Genomic DNA, 19,325 nt, shown 5'->3' on the forward strand with positions numbered 1-19,325 from the left:
ATCTTAGTATGTATTGTTCTCCTTTTGCAAATTTTGGAAATTTTAAATATAGAGGAAATATATAGGGCCTTATTTCCTCAAGAAACTATGAAAATTGAGCAAGAATACAATGAATACCATTAAATCAAAATATGGGAAGATTGTGTAGAAAAGTTACTTTTTGAATCTTTAAGATACTAATGGAAAATTATATAAATATGATTATATTTTCTGTAGAAGACTCATGATTGCGTAACAGAAAGTGTCAAGGAAGAGTTCTGTGTTCTTTGCATTGGTTTCTTTATACATGGTTTTCATGTTGCTCCATTTGTGTCCTGGGTATCTTGTAGGTGATAGCATAACAAATATTATAGTACTACCATGTAGTAGATATTTATTTAGTGACATTTGACCAGAGGAAAAAGCAAGGTAATGGTTAGCATGTGTTACATCATGGAGAAATGTAGATTTGAGGGAGTGATCTGAATGCTCTGAATCGAAGGTAAAACTGCCCAAAAGGTAGTATTACTCTAGTAGCTGAGATGAGAGCTAATTATTGCTGATCAGAGTGGACATGCTCAGGCAATACAGTGGAGAGTGAATTGGCAGGAAATAATGGAAGAGAACACCCAGGATTTTGGCTTTACTGTTTTGGAGAGCACTTTCAAATTAGGAGAAAACTGGTAAATATATATATTTATAATGAGAAGAGACTGTATTTGTATACCTATACATAAGGAGCCAAGAAAGCATTTTAAGAAAACGAAGTGTTGGAAATTTGAAAAAGCTCAAGAAATTTGAAGTTTGTAATCTGAAATACTATATAAGCATTTAAAATCATAGAACTGTAGATCCTGCATATATATTTTTTTTAATATCAAATGTATTGGTGATATTCAATTTTTTGTGGGTTTTTTTTTTCTTTAATAGGTTTTTAGTAGTATAGATCGAGTCACTCAAATTCAAGGTGAAGAAAAGGATAATGCAGGAGACAAAACAAAAAGCGTAGCATTGCCTTCTGTGGAATCTTTAAGCTGGAGTTCAGAATATTCTGAAATGTAAGTAGAAGGATGTACAGCAAGTCATCTATATTCTGCTTGCCAGATAGCAAGCCTCCTCATTTATTAACTGAATGAGAGTTTGCTTATTTGTTATGCAGGCAGCAAATATCTACATCCATCTCATCTGAAACTGACAGTAGCCGGCAACAACGCAGTTCTGGTTTGCTTCCAAAATTGTCTGTATCAGCTGAAGGAGAACAGGATGATTCCACCAGCTTACAGGGACCCCGGGAGGAACAGGAAAAGTCTGCATTTGTGAGTGATGAAATAGTGCAAGATGAAGCTGAAGTAACCACCCCAGCAAGTACAATCAGCAGCTCCACACTCTCAGGTAGTTCGCAGTGGGTGTATTGACTGATGATACTACAAACAGTTGCAGACCACCTTCTTGTGGCAGTAGCCATCATAGATATAGAAGTGATGCATTTCAGAACTACTTTCAAAAACAGTTGTCCCAACAGGGATCTGGTTTGGGATCAGATCAGGTCTAACACTCTGTACTACGCATAGTGTGTTTTTAATTAAGACTTCACTACAATGTACACCTTTCAGAATTGAGAGGATTTTCTTTGACTTGTGGAAGTCACTTTGGTGATTACAAATCTAGGAGGAAGTGTTGCAAACAATTCTCTACTTAATTAATTTTGAATAGAGTGTCCCTGCTCAAATACTTGTTGAAATTCAGTTAACTCCAGGGCCTTAGTTTCATATCTACACATCTATCAGTTTTCAGCTTACTTCTGTTCCTCACTGAGTTTTTCAAGATACACCCTTCTGTTCTCAAGCCCTTGGTTCCCCATGTAGTCCACATTTTCCTCCCCCCTCCCTCCTTTCTATTCATGGAGAAAAAATTTTCTCAGGGTCATCCATCTCCTTCCCTTGTCTTAAACCTTGATGTTGATTGTGCTGTATCCCAAGTCTTGCTTGCTGTCACCTGGCTCCTGTGTAATGGTGTTGGCCTTGACAGAGCAGCTGCAGTGATAACTCCCAAGCATGTGATCCTCTTCTTGCACTTAACCAGTTAACACTTGAGAGTATTTTATTTTTTCTATGGTCCATTAGTAAAAGGATATTCAGTTTTCCCTTAATGTCTTTATCCCTTCTTCTTTGTACAGTTGGAAGTTTCTCAGAACACTTAGATCAAATAAATGGAAGAAGTGAGAGTGTGGACATTACAGATAACTCCTCAAAGCCATCTGGTGAGGTTGCATTTCACATGGCTCGACAGCGATTGGAAAGCACAGAGAAAAAGAAGATCTCTGGAAAAGTCACAAAGTCCCTTTCTGCAAGTGCTTTGTCCCTCATGATCCCAGGAGGTAGAGATAAATACTTTTAGTTGAAATATTAATGATTTATGCAATGCTGTGAAGGCTTATGATGCAAATGCAAGATTCTGTATAGTCCAGTATTGATTCTGCATCACTCTTTTTTGTTTCTCTTGTTACTCACTTGCATGACTAGTCAGTGCAATCTTGTTAGCAAGTCATGGTGCTCACATTACAGCTGAGGGGCCTTCTCTGACTGGCAAAAATACAACTTAATGGTGTTTGATCTTGAGCATGCACAGCAGGACGTCAGTCCTTGGTCCATGTGACAGTAGGGTTGTAGATTAAGTTTTAACTAGCTCACAAAAACAGATATTTGTTAAAGCAGCACAGGACTAGTTGTCTCTCATCCCCCATAAGAAAAGCTGATAAACAGGAGAGCAGTGTCCCAAAAATAGATATAGCATGTAGCCTTCTACTTGTACTACTTTGATTTAGATCAAGTGCTCAAAATTTGGAACCAGAAATAATGCTGTAAGTGGACGTATAACAGTAATATTGAGTATTTTCGTAGGAAGGATTGGTACTTTGCTTTCTTGTTGTTCAGAACTGAAGTCCAAACTGCTGAAAACATTTGCACAAGTGTGAGCACATAGTGCATTCAAAACAATAAAATAAAATGAAATTGGAATTGGTATCGTTGTGAGAAACTCTTGTGGTCTTTACATGATTTAGCAGAATGTAGCAATGGAGCCTTCCTATAAACATTGAGTTACTGCCCTAGGTACCCAGTAGATATTGTGGTTTAATTGGAGTAGTCTTTATCTGTTTTTATATATAACTGAAACCAAGAAAACAGCTAGCAATTTGTTAAGTATTGCTGGATTACTTGGGGAATGATTTTGGGTGTATTCATAATAATATTTATTACCCTACTCTGATGTTCTTTTCATCAGTGTTTGCTAGGAAAAGGCTGAGAATAGTTCTTGCAAAGTTAGCAGTGAATGTGTTTCCTGTGCAAAAGGAAAAAGCAGTCTATATGTAACAAATTTAATATTTAATATTAAAAAATACAGTTTACACTCCAGGGATAATAAGTTCTAATATCTGGTTGTTGTTCTTACTCACTAATATGCACACTAGGTGAAGAGGAGGAGGAGGAGAGGTTGTTTAGACAAAGACCATGACATATTTTAATACAAAGATATCATTAAGCCAAACAAAATTTGTGTGTGCTCAGAGTGTAATAGGCAGATTTTTTTCCAGATGTGTTTGGTGTTTCTCCTTTGGGAAGTCCTATGTCTCCTCATTCCCTATCATCTGACCTTTCATCATCCCGAGATTCATCTCCCAGCCGTGATTCATCAATTGCTGCTGCAAGTCCTCATCAGCCGATTGTAATTCACAGTTCAGGGAAAAAATATGGCTTTACCATCCGAGCAATCAGGGTTTATGTGGGTGACAGCGATATCTACACTGTGCACCACATTGTTTGGGTAAGATAATGCATGTTTTCTTGCTGATATACGGCCACAGAATACTGTAATGATGGATTTGCTTTTTTGTACCCGTGCTCTTTGTTAACAATTACTGTGTAAATTACCATTATATGCCAAGCAGTTTTTCTTGGAGTGAAATTCTGCCTGTATACAAGAGCAGTGTTGCCTGTAGGGAAGACAACAAGCCATCTTTGGCAGAAGCATTATCTACATGTGGTGTTGAAGTTCTGCAACTTCACTTAACTTTTGGCAAGTTTGTCAGTTTTGAAAAATAGTGTCTTGAGTTCAGAGTATTGTGTCTTAGAAAACCAAAGGCTTGGTGCAGACCCTCTTTGATTGGAGTTAGGATTTGCAAATGTAGGAGATTGTAAAGATAAATTGTTGAAAAATAGGTGGAGTTTATTAAACTGCATCAATTAAGGGATTCATGAAAGTCAGCACTATTTTACAAGACACATGTAGGGTGATCTCAAGCACTGATTTTCTGTTGTGTAGAAATGTGCAGATTGTTTGGAATTGTGAATACTTTTGAGGTTTGTATGGCACAGGAAAAAGATTGAAAAATCCATGATTTATTCAAGATAATCATTCTCTCTTCACTGCACAGTGGGAGAAAGGCTAAAGCAATTCTTTGGTTGTCAGCCTCCTTAATTGTAAAATAATTATATACTTAGGTACATATACATGCATTTTTAAATAATTTATGTTGGTAACAAATAATAATTTTATATATGATATAAATTACATGCACATAAATAGTGTGTGTGTATAAATTATTTCAACTACCCTAAAAAATTATCACAAATTTACCAAAAGACTACAAGTTTTTTACACTGCTTAGTTTTAAATATGTATGGTAGATTTTGAAGTAGCAGTGCTGATGTAGCGTATTACTCATTTTTTATTCATAGTATTTACTCCTTAGACCTATTAATCCATCAAGAACATTAAATCTGGAGAACTGAGTACATTTGGTGGATAATGGAATAAATTAAAAAAATTATTTCTTGCCACTAGTGTAACATCACACCACTGAAAGGAAGGGGAAAATGGTACCTTGCAGTCAAAGTTAAACCTTGGGGTTTTTTAAAGTATCATAAGTTTGTTGTTCAGCTCTATTTGCGTTGTAGTCTTCAGTAGTGTCTGCATGACTTCAGATAGTCATTTAAGAATATAATAAATTATTTAAACAACCTTCAAAATATCTTTCAGTTCAGTTTGTTTTGGTCCTTTGTCACTTTTGTGGTGCACCACCCCCTCTAATGGGAAGCCTGGTGAATTTGAACCAAATAGAAACAATCCTTAACCATATGGTGGAGTTAATTTTTGTTGTGGTTAGAGTATTACATGTGGCCATTGTGTTTCTCATTTTCAGATGCTAAAAATCTTCACTTAGTTCTGAAATTTTGCAGTGGGTAGTGAACTGCCCCTTCTTACCATGCATGAAAACTGTGTTTTATAGAGCTCACTTAATACACATAGCAACCAGCAGTGTTTCAGTGAGCTGTGAAACCATTCCAGGTCCCATATAAAGTTTGAGTAAGTAGGGGATACTCATATAAAGTTGGAGTAAGTAGGGTATGGTGAAAGAGCTGAACGTATTTTTCTTCTTTTCTTCCATTATATAACTTAGTATCTGTAAGTTTCTTCATTGCCAACTGGTTTGGGGCTCATTTTGTGTATATTCTCTTCCTTTGACTTTTTCAGAATGTGGAAGAAGGAGGTGCAGCTTACCAAGCAGGTTTAAAAGCTGGAGACCTGATTACTCATATCAATGGAGAGCCAGTGCATGGTCTTGTTCATACAGAAGTCATTGAATTGTTATTAAAGGTAACTCTTCAACAGCTGGGATACTAAAGTGATTGCTGTTTTCACCAACAGTGGTGGGGTTACGTTGATTTTCTTGAGATTAGTTACTAGATTTTATTGTTCTTAGAAGTACAAACTCTAAGCTGCTGTTGCCGTAGATCTGGAGAAGGACCAATAACTTTCCTCTATCGTGCTTTAGTTTCTCTGCCATAGACTGGCACTGTTGCAGAGATAGCTGAAGTAGATTTGAGGCAATGACACAAAGAGAGGTCTCTGTCTCTCAAAAAAATTGGCCTTTTCAAGTATGTTATCGAATGCCTGCATCTTCCTCAGATAATTCAGGCTTTTGACAATGATGATACCTCTCATTTTTCTTCTTTAAAAGTGAAATCAGTGAGGAAAAGTAAAAACAAAGACTATTAAATATTTCCTTGCCTGCTATACAGGAGGTTGCCTTTCATATTAGGGCCCAAAAGGTTTTTGTCTCATGTATACCCAGGCATGTCTGACAGAGCTTCTTCTATTAATGAAAAGAAATTCTCATCCTGCAGCTGGACTTTCATTAATAATCTGTCACATTTTTCTCTTTTGGAGTTTTCTGAAGTCTGTCCTATGAGAAAGGCACAGTTTTTTCATGGACACAAACAAACCACCAAACAAAAAGAAGAAAAAAAAAACACCTTTTATTTTCTCTGTAGCTCATCATATCTCATTTTTCATATAATCTTTCCAGTGTAAGCTAATGTAGGTCAGAATTACTTTAGACAGCTGTATATTTGCTTCCTATATAATTAACAATTTATGGTGTTATGTGCAGAGCTGAAAGTGAGTATTCAGTTATAAAAGAAGTCCAAAAAAAGCACTGGAAAGCAGTGAGGTGATGGGAAAATATAAAAAGCTAAAGAAAAATGAAAAATACACTTTTTATTCAGTCTTTATTTTATTTCTCTGAAGCCAGGACGAACTTCCAAGTTTTCCAATTTTGAAAGAAATATGTAAGAAAAAATTCTGTGACTTAAGGCAGTCAGCTATGCACTCATTATCTAGGTCAGATACAGAAAAAGGAAACATGACAACCCTGCTCACTACTTTAAAGAGTAAATGCATAACAAGAGATCATTGTTTATCCAAAACTTTATTTGTTGGGCTGTATAATAAATTAATTTGGGCTATTGCAATTTCTTTGAAAGGACGTTCACTGTATGGTTATACAGTGCTGAGCAGGAGCTACAGATTTTTAAAACATAAAATTAGCAGGAAATACCTTTTTTTTTTTTTTTTGAGTCATCTCTTTGTGCAGTCAATGCTAAAAAGCTCATGTTAATCATACTTGTTAACCCTTTTGAACAAGATTAAGATGTGGTTTGGGATTGCCAGTGAAGATTTCATTTTTCTCCTGTTTCATCATTGTAACAGTTGGTGTCTTGAGATGTGAGTGGAACACTGCAGTTACAGCTGTTCTTTGTGGGAAAATCAGGTTTTTCTGCAGAAGCTTCTATCTTGAAGTTTTGGTTAATCCTTGGTGTCCTCCTGTCTAGCTACAATTATTGGAATTATTCCTTGTCTTGGAGCTTGAATAGAGGAAGTTGGGAAATACGGCAGTTTGAGAAGTTCCCAATCCTCATTTACTAAGTATGCAAGGCAATGTCTGCATAGGGTTCCCTGCAGAAACACCTCTTATTCTGGAGTTGATTCTCATTGCATTTGCATGTATGGTGTAGGTTCAGTATAAGGCAAAGTTGTCTTACTTGTATTACTCACACTTAAGGCATCTTCTTTCATTTTGGCAGAGTGGCAACAAAGTCTCAGTAATGACAACTCCTTTTGAAAACACTTCCATCAAGACAGGACCTGCCAGGCGGAACAGCTATAGGAGCCGGATGGTTAGGCGCAGTAAGAAGACCAAGAAGAAGGAGAGCTTAGAGAGGTGAGTAGTCCTTTGCTTTCACAGTGTAGGCATTTCTTTGTGCGTTTGTCTGTACATAACAACACATTTAAAATAGGAAGTTAACACCGGTTTTTGTATTTTTGTATTTCTGTATTTCTACCTTCTTTCTGAGATTGTGGCCTTCCAAATCTTGTTTTGCCTAAACTAGATCTGCTAAAATAACCTCTAAAAATAGTTAATAACTGAGGTTGCATCTTAATTTGGCTTAACTATATCATTTTGTACTTGTTTAATTAAACTTTTAAGTGCTAGTGCTTATCAGTGTTTTTACTATGATACATTCACATGTATTTTATAAATATGTTGCTAGTACTTTATAGATACTTCTTCAATTTTGATAGGTTGCTAAATTTAGAAAATAAAGATTTATACTCATAAGGACATAGACGTTCTTCTGAAATATAGTAAATTATAGTACAATAAATTTTAGTGTCTATCCCACTTGTTAGTGAATCAGGATGTTTTCTGACTTCCCAGTCTGGAGTGTGGTTTGCTTTCATGTAAAGATAGATTTACTATTCTCATAGTGTCAGCTTGCAAGTTTATTGCCTGTGGTAATAGTATCTTCTGTGCACCTTAACTTACAATTAATGCTGTGTTGTTCTCACACAAGGAAAAGATCTCTCTTCAAAAAGCTGGCAAAGCAACCCTCACCTCTTCTTCATACAAGCAGAAGCTTTTCCTGCCTGAACCGATCACTTTCTTCAGGGGAGAGCTTGCCTGGGTCTCCAACGCACAGCTTATCTCCTAGATCTCCTACCCCAAGCTACCGTTCCACTCCTGATTTTCCATCAGGTGAGTGTGAAGCAGTGGAGAAAAGGACTGTAAGAGTACTGTACATTTTGTGAGCCCCCACAGATTTGATATACTCTCCTAAGAGCAGTCAGCTCTGACAAGCATAATCATAGAGCGACTGTTTTCTGTCTGGAAAAGGGAAACAGTTTCCTCATGCAAAACAAAAGATGTTTTTATGATACAGAAGAACCTAAAAAGCAATTGTCTCTTAAGTTTGTCCTAGTTTAAAGCTCAGTCCAATGGCTGAAAGTAAGTCCCAATTTGCAGCAAAAGAGAGAATTTTGCCTAAGAGAGGCTACATGATAAAAGAGTGAAACAGATAAAAGTTGCTATGTAATGGAGCTAGGATGGCACTCATGAATGCAGATTTTTTGCTGAAAAGATTAGCTGAGTGGTAAAATATGCATCTCTCTGACTCCTAAAGGCCTGCCCCTTTTTTCTTCTTTAACTTCTGTCACAATTGTAGTGTGTACTGGAATTGAATGCTATTGTACAATCCCTTGGCAAAGGTAAATTATCTGGAAAGCCTTGATCATTGCTTTGAAGTGTCAGAAAGTATTAGTTATTATTTTTAAGAAAAAGCAAGAGATAACTTAAAGGGGATGATGGAAGAGAGAGAAAGGGAGAAACAGCATATGTAATTGGAATGATGCAGGTTTTGCAGCCTAAAACCTTTTCCCCTGAAAACCTTCCAGATTTTGGAACACTGTAGTGGGAGACAGCATAGGGCCTTTTCCTGCTTCTCACTGAACATTTAGACAAGATAGAAAAAGTCTTGCTAGTCTTATGTTTGTTTCCTTGGTTTTTTGTTCTTTTTGTAGGTACTAACTCTTCCCAGAGTAGCTCCCCTAGTTCCAGTGCTCCCAATTCTCCAGCTGGTTCAGGGCACATAAGACCCAGCACTCTTCATGGCTTGGGTCCAAAGCTTGGTGGGCAAAGATACAGATCAGGAAGGCGCAAATCAGCTGGCAGCATTCCCCTTTCTCCTCTCGCACGGACACCTTCTCCGACACCCCAGCCAACATCTCCTCAGCGATCTCCATCACCATTGCTGGGACATTCGATTGGAAATACAAAAATAGCTCAGTCTTTTCCTAGCAAAATGCACTCACCTCCGACTATTGTGAGGCATATTGTCAGACCAAAGAGTGCAGAGCCACCAAGATCTCCACTGTTGAAGAGAGTCCAGTCTGAAGAGAAACTTGCACCCTCTTATGGCAGTGATAAAAAACACTTATGTTCACGAAAACACAGTCTGGAAGTGACCCAGGAAGAAGTGAATAGAGAATTGTCTCAAAGAGAAGTAACTCTTCAGAGCTTGGAGGAGAATGTTTGTGATGTGCCATCGCTCACACGAGTCAGGCCTGCAGAGCAGGGCTGCTTGAAACGACCCATCTCCCGAAAACTGGGTAGACAGGAATCCATTGATGAGCTAGACAGAGAGAAGCTGAAGGTCAAGGTAGTTGTGAAAAAGCAAGATTTTGTTGAAAAAGCAAATGCTGCTATACATGAACCTAGCAGTGAACCAGAAAATCCCAGTACCTTAAGACTGGAAGAAAGAGACAAAAAAGCATTCCAGAAGGTATTAGAAAGATCAAACCAGTTTGAAACAAAAATTGTTACTGTGGAGACCCAGGCAGCTGGTGGCATACTCAAAGACACCCTTCAAAAGAATGCAAACTTGAGATCAAATGATGGTGTTGCTTTAGATGGACAGATGTGTCATGGGCCTCCCCCTAATGAACTCAGTCATATGTCTTATGACTTCAAAAGAATTCCTCCTTCATGTACCCTGCAAGATGTGCTACCTCAGTCCTCTGACAAGATACTTAATGGAAAGGGAGAAAACACAGATAAAATTGTACCAACAAAAGAATTTGTCAAATTTGAAAGATTAGATGGTAAACTTGCTAATATTGATTATCTCAGAAAAAAAATGTCTATTGAAGAAAAAGATGACAGTGTCTGTCCAGTGCTAAAACCTAAGATGACATCTAATGTTCATGAATGCCTTCAACTTAGTACAGGCAGACCTGGAAACATACAGCAGGACTCCACTGCAGTTGCAGATGGTAGAGCACTTATTGGCAGTGCACATGCTACTCAGATGAACTCTGTTTCTTTTCTTCCTCTCAAGACCTTGAGTGGCCGAGCAGACATGAGCGTGGAAAAACCAGCCCTTATTTCTTCTGAAACTCCTGTCAGAAAAAGTCCTTCAGAATATAAGCTTGATGGGAGGTCTGTTTCCTGTCTGAAGCCAATAGAAGGCACACTAGACATTGCGTTACTTTCTGGGCCACAGGCTTCGAAGAATGAACTGTCTTTGTGTGTGCTGCCAGAAGGACAGAGCACCAGCAGTGATGGGGGATCTCCTAAACCCCCAGTGCCACAAGGGAGTGGTGGGAAGGCAGAAATGATCTCTCAGAAAGAGCAGTTGTTAAGCTACCCAAAATCTGGCAAAGTCAACATAGCAGAGCCTCAGGTTCTACAAGTAGGCAGGAGTTGTCCAAATCCACCACCCATCTCTGTAGCTACAGAAGCAGTGTCAGAGAAAAACGTTTCTAGTCTGGCCACTAAAGGCAGTATTTCTGTTGTTGAAGCTGTTCAGAAGAAAGATACCTCCCCTTCAAAACAAAAGGACCATTCAATGGAGGTAAAGTCTTGTGTTACTCAAAGTCAGAGTTTTAAAACTAGTCAAACATATTCCAAACCTTTTGCTGGCCAAAGTACTCCTCAAAAAGCTGTAGGAAAAGATAAGCAAATTCAGAAAGAGTTGCCTGTCAAACAGCCAGTATCCCAGAGAAGTTGTGAGCCTATCCCTGCAAAGGTAGAAGTGATCAGGGAGTCATCTCTGATGGTTTCTGTCTCAGATGTCCTGATAACAACCTGCTCCAAGAGCAATGAAAAAAGTTGTGCTGATTTTGCCATTCCACCTGAGATGCAAGGAAAAACACAGTCATCTGGCCCCAAGGCACAACCTAAGGATGGCAGAGAATCACTGAAACAGCTAGGCAAAGATGACAACAGTGTTTCTAAAAGTTTTGTGGAAAGGGAAATAACTAAGCAGAAAGCTGAGTCTAAGGAAGTTGTAACAGAAGCAAAGAGTGATGCTCTTCCATCCAAATGGCCCGTGCAGCCCTCAAGAGACTGTGATCATAAAATTGCACCAGTTTCTTCTGTGCAGAAGGACAGTGCTAAAGACATGGGAAAGAAAGATCAGAAATCACTCACCGATACAAGGCTACATACTAGTGAGAGAGAGCAGTCCATCCAAGTTCCTCGGCAGCAACTTAACACTTCAGGTTCCCCTGATGTGAAAGAGGCAGTAAGCAAATACAGCACTATGGAAGTTCATGGAGGCGTTCAAGAACAGTTGAAGCCTGCTGCCACCTGTGTGGAAAGCAGCAGTAATAAACCCAGACCAGCCTCTGATACAAGTTCCTCCAAGTCTAAGTCCTTGGATAAACAGACATTGTCGCAAAAAACATGTGCTCCAACCATAAAGGAAAAAGAAATTGTTACTCACTTGTCTGCCAGCTCCCGGACGGATGGAAAGCATGCCAGTAAAAGTGTCCTAGATCACCTTTCTCCTGCTCCAGGCTCTTCAAGAAGAATGAACATTGAACATGTACAGGCTGAAAGGCCTGTGGTTGTGGACCATGGCTCAGTCACCACCCTCCAAATGAGGAGCACAGCCCCTGACACCAAACCCAAATCCTCTGCTGCGGGCCCACTACCAGCAGGCCCAGAGAGCTCCAAGCCGATACAGAGGCAAGAAGCAGCAGGCTTGGGGGAATCTGCTGATCAAAAGCAACTTAGTTTCAGTGAAAGACAAACCACTGCTCCAAAGTTTTCCACTGTGAAAGACTGTCTCTCACTGAACAAAGAGGCAGAGAGAAGTCCTAGTAATGAGATGATTGCTGCAGACAAAAGACCCGAAGGAAAAATATGCACTGATGCACTTTACATTCAGCTTGACAGTGGGAAAGTGGAGCCTACCCTTTGTCTCACAGCCTGTGATGTCAAAGGGAAAGGAGCAGAAAAGGCAACCACAAGTAGCAAAATCTCTCAAGATATAAAAGGGAAGGGACAAGTTAATCAGAAACAGCCAGAGAATGCAAACAAGCAGACTGCAATAAAACATCTGCCGGCTCCTAGTGGGCAAAGTTCTTGTCGTGTGGCTGCAACACCGAGAAAGCCACTGACTTGTTCATCCAATTTCTCTGAATGTAGACAGGAAGTATCTGTTTCATCTGTTTCAGCCAAAAGTGAGGCATCTTCAGCAAAGCTTAAACCAGGCTCATCAGAGCTTCCTGCAACTTGCAAGGAACTAAGTAAGAGAAGCACCTCTTCCACAGGGAGCAGTAAGGCAGAAATGACTAAGAGTGTTTCACTGATGGCCTTGCACAGTGCCGCTATTGTAGCAGAAGCCCACCACCCTGCTTCAAACCTTGGGGGGAAACCTGGAAATCAAGAAAAGCCTCTTTTTATTAACACTGTGGATGTAAAGGGAAAAGATACTGTTCTGACTCAGCAGTCTGCTTCAAGAAAACAGAATGTAAGTAAAGATTTACCTAGGTCAGCAGCCACACCTGACCGCCCTAACGCACTTTCAGATGACAAAGACTCAGCTCGGCAGCGTCGAGGAAAGGAAGTTTCACGGAGCAGTGCTCACAAAAAAACCTGTTAACTCTAAGACCTGGCAAGTGTGTATTCAGCACTAGCTGAAACAATTTCAATATGTTGTACTGCCTTTAAACCAGCACTGTGTCGTGTCTTTGTGCTGCAAAGCTTTCTGTCACTGAAGAAACAATACAAGGGGATATGTAAAGAGAGGACTTTTTTTCAAAATGCCTTTCCAATTGTAACCGGTAAAACTGTTACCACATAGTATTTGTACAAAAATACCTTTACAGCCTAGAGCTGTTGAAAATACTTCTTCTGTAAATACTTAGCAATGTGTTTGGGGTTTGAATGTAGCATATATACTTTGCTGCTGGTTGCGTTGTTTACTCTTTCCCTTTTTAAGATAGTTGCTTTGCCACGTATTTGCCATACTCGAATATGAAACCAAATTACTAAAATTCAGAGCTGGCATGGACATGCACAAGCATTGGTCTGACTGGGAAAAAAAAAAAAAAAAACAGGCCACATTTTTGTGATCTAACTAACTAAAAATCCTAGATAGAGGCTAAAAAATACTAGTACAGAATAATACGGTGACCTGTTGTGAGTTTTTACATGTATTTTTAATAATCTGATTTTGATAGTACTGTACTTGGCTGAGTGCTTCACCAGATCTAACACAAGAAATAACTGCATCTCCCTGCTGCATAAAGTCTGAGTAGAGTAGATGTCCTTAAAACTATGGGAAGACCACTTAATTATCAGGGCATCCCAGCAGGAGTTGTGTTCTCCGGTGAAACAATGGTTCTTGTCTTGTCTTTTGGGAGTGTATTGTGTGACTTTCACCTCAGACAAGGCTGAAATTCTGAAGCACATGCCATATGCTTAGTTTTTTGCTGCAATCCTCTCAAGTTCCTTGAGCTTTTTTAAATTCAGGCCCTTACAGTGGGAGGCTCAAGTATAAGCACATGACTGGTAGTACTAGTATGTTCATCCCTGTTCTTAATACATTTAGAGAATATGTATTATGGCATATAAGTCTGTTTAATTAGTGTCATACAGCTCGTAGTTGTTTTCTATTTCATGACAAGTAAGGTAAAAAGGAAAAATACACTTCGGTATCATATCCTCAGAAAAGTTTTGGTTATCTGACACATTTTCATACATAGCTGGGGCCTTATGTTTTAGACCTAACTTGCTGTTTTTAGCAAGTAATCCTGGGTTTCATGTTCATTTTGAGATGCATTAAGTAGCTCCATACATTTCATAACATAATCTTTTTATTTGTATGCAAAAAAAATTCAATACTGTAATTATAAAAGAAGCATTTTTTAACAAAGGAACTTGGAGCTATTTGGTGCTAGAATGTTACTGTCTTTTTACTTTTGCTAAGCCTTATTTAAATTTTGTATACAGTGGAACATGTAGACTTTGATCATTTTTGTGTGGAGTATTTAGCTTGTTTTGAGGGATGAAAGGTAAAATTTGAAACATGTACAGAAGCACTACGACATACCCTTGCAGGCGCATGGGTTTTAATAATTGGGGATCAATAGAATGGTCGTTTTGCTTATTTCTGTTTTCTGTAGCCACAGTAGAGCTAGGCCCCTACATTTTTCACCAATGCTTATGGTTTGTCTTTTTGTCTCAAAAGCTAGAAAATTTTTTTGTGAAAGCACAGTGTAATCTTGACTTGGAGACTTGTGTGACAACAGACAGTGTGCAGAATTCATTTCCCTCTGCTGAAAACTTCATTATACTGATTTGTTGAGTTGGATTACAGCAAACCTGTAAGGAAAATCCAGTATCACAAACAGCTCCTGATTTTACATGTGGCACTAGAACACTAATACTGCTTTTGATGCATTCAGAAAGGAGCTAGTAAGCAGTGGATAATCATTTTTGAGAAGTCTTAAAAAGAAAATGGTCTCGACATTTACAGTTCATCTGTGCTTTGGCAGTTAATACAAATGAATGCTAATGCACTTCAAAACAACATTTCTGTCTGGGAGATATTTCCTAGTTTACAGTCTCTGCGTTTTTTCAGCTATTCTCTTGTTTCTTTTAAAACCCATCTAGCTTTTGTTTACAGTATACCTTTATGAATATTTTGTATTATCACTTCTGACAAATAAGTTCTTTGCATTTTGGAAGTGTAACAGTGCATAAGCTTGTGTTTATGTAGTAATTGTTTGTTGGTGTTTACCTTATAAGTGAGCTGTTAGAGGTCCTCCTGCCTGTGTTCTTCTTGGTCAGTCTTAATGTGATTATAGATCTGATGTGTTCTTTTGTAGACTTCCTGCAGTAGATTTCTCAGCTTACAAAAAAATTTTAAAAGTTAAAAAAAAATTGTTAGGGTCTGTGCAATAAAGTGTTTGCAGTCTTATTTTCTCTGAGAAACTCCTTATGGATGTCATAATTGTTATATATTGAACACAGTTATTTATACTTATGCAGTTGCATAACATTGAAATAAAAATTCAGCATGAAATTGTTGTGTTAGCATTTTTTTCTTGAACTGCTTTCACTGCTGTGACATAAGGCACATCTCTGCTGTACTCAGAGACTGGCAGTTTTGGTGTTTTTGGGGCCAGCTCAGTGCACCTTTTACGGCATGTGCTGGTGGAGGGTTTGGCATCAGGAAATGCAGTTGGTCTGGGGACAGAGGAGGTGTACACGGCTGAATATCTCATCTCAGGCCATGTCTGGATCCTTTGCTCTGCTGTTGGATAGGTAAGTGTGGTGTGATGGCAGATGACATAGTCTGACTGCTGGCTTCTATGGGCAGTAGCCTGTAATGTGACATTTAAATTCTTTCTGCAAAACACATGTAATCATTTATTACTATAGGAGCAGCATATATCTAAGTACACATCTCTTTACTGTTCTGCTGCTCCTAACTCTGCAGAGCTGCCCAGCAGTTGGGAATTTGTGTTCACATTTTATTATTGCATTGTTTTCTGTACAGCACCACTTTTGCTGCTTTTCTCTCTGTTTGTTTGAAACATATAGGTGAGGGGAAGTTGCAGTTCACCCCCAACTTTTCCAGTTTGCTGCAGCCCACCAGAAGGCAGATAGTCTTGAAATCCGGTGTGCTGACCGGGGTGATGGGTTGAGGAGAGAAGAACAGGATCCAGCAGCTGAGGGAAGGCAAATTACAAGAGTTGAGGGTTGACTGTCTCATGCCTGTGCCAGCTGCACTATCCATGGTTGTGGACAGCATAGTTGTCTCTGCCAGGAGAGGCATAGAAACTTGCATGCCCAGAGTGAGCCCCCAGAGTGTAATAGGCCAGAGGAAAGGGGTGGTGTGTGGAGTTTGTGTTAAGGGGGAAGTTGGGAGAGATGGGTGATCTCTGTTATGTCTGGCATGGCCTGTCATCTATACTTTTTTGCCTTACCTGGGATGGGAATGCTTCCATGGTCTGAAGGGGAACATGAGCTCCCTTCTTCAGCATTGAACTCTAGTTTGCTGAATCCCCTTAGCCCCCTTACTGTAGTATTGCATAGCTTGCAAGACTTTGCAGGGACATCCAGCTTGATTTTGGATCACAACTGAGAGGGCAGGTCAGAAGGAAAAGATCACAGGACAGGAAGATACTAGATGGTGTATAGATGTATGTCCCACTGCCTGCCTTGAATTAGCAACCGTCCATTGACTGTATCTGTAGTATAGTAGTTGATTAGAACTGATCAGATCAATCTTCCATGTACCTGCCAAGGATGCATTTGAATTAACTGAGTGTAGGAATCACAGATTCCTACAGGGAATTAAGGGACCTTAAAAGTTCCAACCTAAGGGACCTTAAAAGTTCCAACCACCATGGACAGGAAGCAATGCTAAAGGTTATAGTTCAAAAGGCAAAATTTCGGAGCATCAGGAGGAACTGAGAAGACTGCAGAGTAAGAGGACAGTAACAGAGTAGTTGTGTTCTAGTACATATCAAGCCCTAAGAAATGCGTATCTGAAGGGGAAGAGGATTTCCAAGGGATTTGGTAGGGAAAAATGTCTTCTGCTACTGGGAGAAAAGAATTCCAAATTCTAATTTGTTTGATATGGGAGGTATAAGATAGATTGTTTGGGAAGGAACCTCACCTGTTCTTTTTCCAGGTACAGACAAGACCAGTGAATGAGAGATAGAGTTCTGAAAAGATGTTCCATTGACATCAGAGGGCGTATTTTGAAATTGATGTATGTAGAAATTGGCCCACTCAATCATCTTGTTCAGAGTAAAATGCCCCTTCAAAAATTGACTTGCGTCTTACTGAGGGACCTTGCTTAAGCACAGTTAAGGAAAGAAGAACTTGGCTCTGAGTTTTGGTTTGTCCTGGTGAAATAAAGCTAAGTGCTTACCTGTCTGTGAAATAATGAAGATATGCTCAAGTTCTTTCTCTTTGCAAATAGTGATAAATTCTGTGTTGTGTTATTGAGTTGTATTGTGACTTTCAGGGATGTGTAGTCCAGGAGCTAGGGTGGTGACGAGCTAAATTTTGTTAGGCACCATTCATCTCAGACAATTCTCTTGTTCTCTCTGTGTGCTGGCTTCATAGCCACATTTGGAAAAAAAACAAGAGATAAAAGGCATGACTAAAAGCCAAAAAAGTGCATCACAACAGAGCTTGACTAGGTACACAATTCTATAAGGAAAAAGAATCTATTGCCTCTTTCCATGTATATCCTTACTAAGTAATCCCAGAAGACTAAATCTTTTAATTTAACAGTCTTAATACATAATCTAGGACATTTTAGTGTATTACATCCAGAGATAAATTTCCCCTTAGAATAGTCAGTCCCTGTATTTAGGGTTTGTGTGTTCTGAAATATACAGCATATGCTGTTCAGCATTGTTTGCAAAGTGTCTTACAAATTACATTTTTTCAGGCAAATAGAGCAGAGTAAAGCATGCTGTAAAGAAAAGAGCAAAATCAGAACACTGGAAGATATGGTAATCCAAAACAAGTTGTGTGGGGGGCAAGAGATAGATTGCAGGAAAGCCTTAATACTCTGTGTGCAAATATATATGGCACAGGAAACATGTTTTGCCTTCTCAAACGTGTGAGTTTTAACAGTAAGTGTACACCTGAGTCTACACCGTGGCACAGGATAGCATTTCAGAAGCTGCTGGTGGTTGAATCCTGTGGTGGTGTCTCCAAACAGAAGAGCATTTCAGAATACCTTCCAGCACAAGATGCAGTTTTCCCTCCAGTCACTGCTATAGGTGGATCTCCCACAGATACTACCTGATGCGAGAGCAATTTTTTTTGTGCCTTTGGAGTTTGTTATGCTCCCTTTTGATGTTAGTATTTGTCTAACACCTTCCTGAACCCACCGTCAAGAGAGAAACAGGTGTTTCTTTGGTGGAACACAGTCTGGCAGTCATGCTGGATTTTTGAGATATTGGAGGTTGCTCATTTAACCAACTGGATTTGCAGAGTGAGAGGAAAATGCACCTTGAACCTTGGGCTGAGTGCAGGAATGTCCCTGCCTTGCTCCCAAGGTCAGGTCAGGGTGTGCTCAGCTTGGGCAGCATGGTCTGCTCAGGGACATTTCTGTCCTGTAGCTGAGCCCTTGCTGAAGGGCCCGCAGCCCATGCAGCTTTATGTTGGGCAGCTGGACTACAGCACCTGCCCATTGCATCAGGAGGAGTCTTCACCAGCCACGTAAACAGGGAACAGGGACCAGCAATACATTTTAGTATGCTAAATCTGGGAGTGTTTGTAGGCAACTGGAGAAGAGCAGCGAACACCTTTCCCTGCATGTCCTTGGGCAGCACACAGATATGAAGGCAGGGGGAGGAGAAACAGGGATAGGGCAGTGATGTGTGTGATGCAAAGGCATCTGAAAGCTGCAAAAATGCATATTGCATGAGTCTGATCAGCTAACAGATAGTAAAAGGGGCTTTTCAAATGAGAGGTATTTCTTACTGGAGAAGACCAATCAGGGGCTCTTGTCAGCAGTATCATCAGAAATGAGCAAAAACCTTCTAGTCCAGCAGGAATCTTTGAAATCTTAGCTAGTCAGCATGTTAGAGAGGAAAATGTTAAGGAAATGCCTTTGGACACCAGCTGAAGCTGAATGTGGAGTCCTGCATGAGAAGTGTTGCAGCTGCTCTCTGAGATGTGGGAGGCCAACTAGTTGGCCTCCCACATCTCAGAGAGCAGCTGCAGCTCCAGCCTAACACAGCAGGGAGTGGTACTGGGCGAGCCTCCCTGTGGTGCCCCGGGAGACAGGAGGGTCGTACCGCTAGCAAAGTGTGTCTACCCATCAGGGTAAGCCTGATACAGAAGTACTAAGTAAACACAAATGACTTAAAAGCTCCCATTAGTCAGTCTGTGGTCCAATGCT

The 19,325-nt window shown here is 39.6% G+C and overlaps 1 protein-coding gene across 12 annotated transcripts in view; it reads left to right on the forward strand.

Annotated features, from left to right (window-relative positions):
- MAST4 (microtubule associated serine/threonine kinase family member 4) overlaps positions 1-15,473 on the forward strand; it is a 292,655-nt gene extending 277,182 nt beyond the window's left edge. For all 12 annotated transcript variants that reach the window (XM_038123723.1, XM_038123724.1, XM_038123725.1 and 9 more), the window contains 8 exons: positions 910-1,037; positions 1,139-1,371; positions 2,156-2,356; positions 3,572-3,801; positions 5,512-5,634; positions 7,404-7,540; positions 8,175-8,356; positions 9,178-15,473. In XM_038123723.1, the coding sequence (XP_037979651.1) occupies positions 910-1,037; positions 1,139-1,371; positions 2,156-2,356; positions 3,572-3,801; positions 5,512-5,634; positions 7,404-7,540; positions 8,175-8,356; positions 9,178-13,046 (5,103 nt within the window). In that variant the 3' untranslated portion in view covers positions 13,047-15,473. The remainder of the gene's footprint in view (positions 1-909; positions 1,038-1,138; positions 1,372-2,155; positions 2,357-3,571; positions 3,802-5,511; positions 5,635-7,403; positions 7,541-8,174; positions 8,357-9,177) is intronic.
- Positions 15,474-19,325: the final 3,852 nt, after the last annotated feature.

Source organism: Motacilla alba, chromosome Z (assembly GCF_015832195.1).
Source record: "Motacilla alba alba isolate MOTALB_02 chromosome Z, Motacilla_alba_V1.0_pri, whole genome shotgun sequence".
In the NCBI taxonomy this organism is placed as follows: domain Eukaryota; kingdom Metazoa; phylum Chordata; class Aves; order Passeriformes; family Motacillidae; genus Motacilla; species Motacilla alba.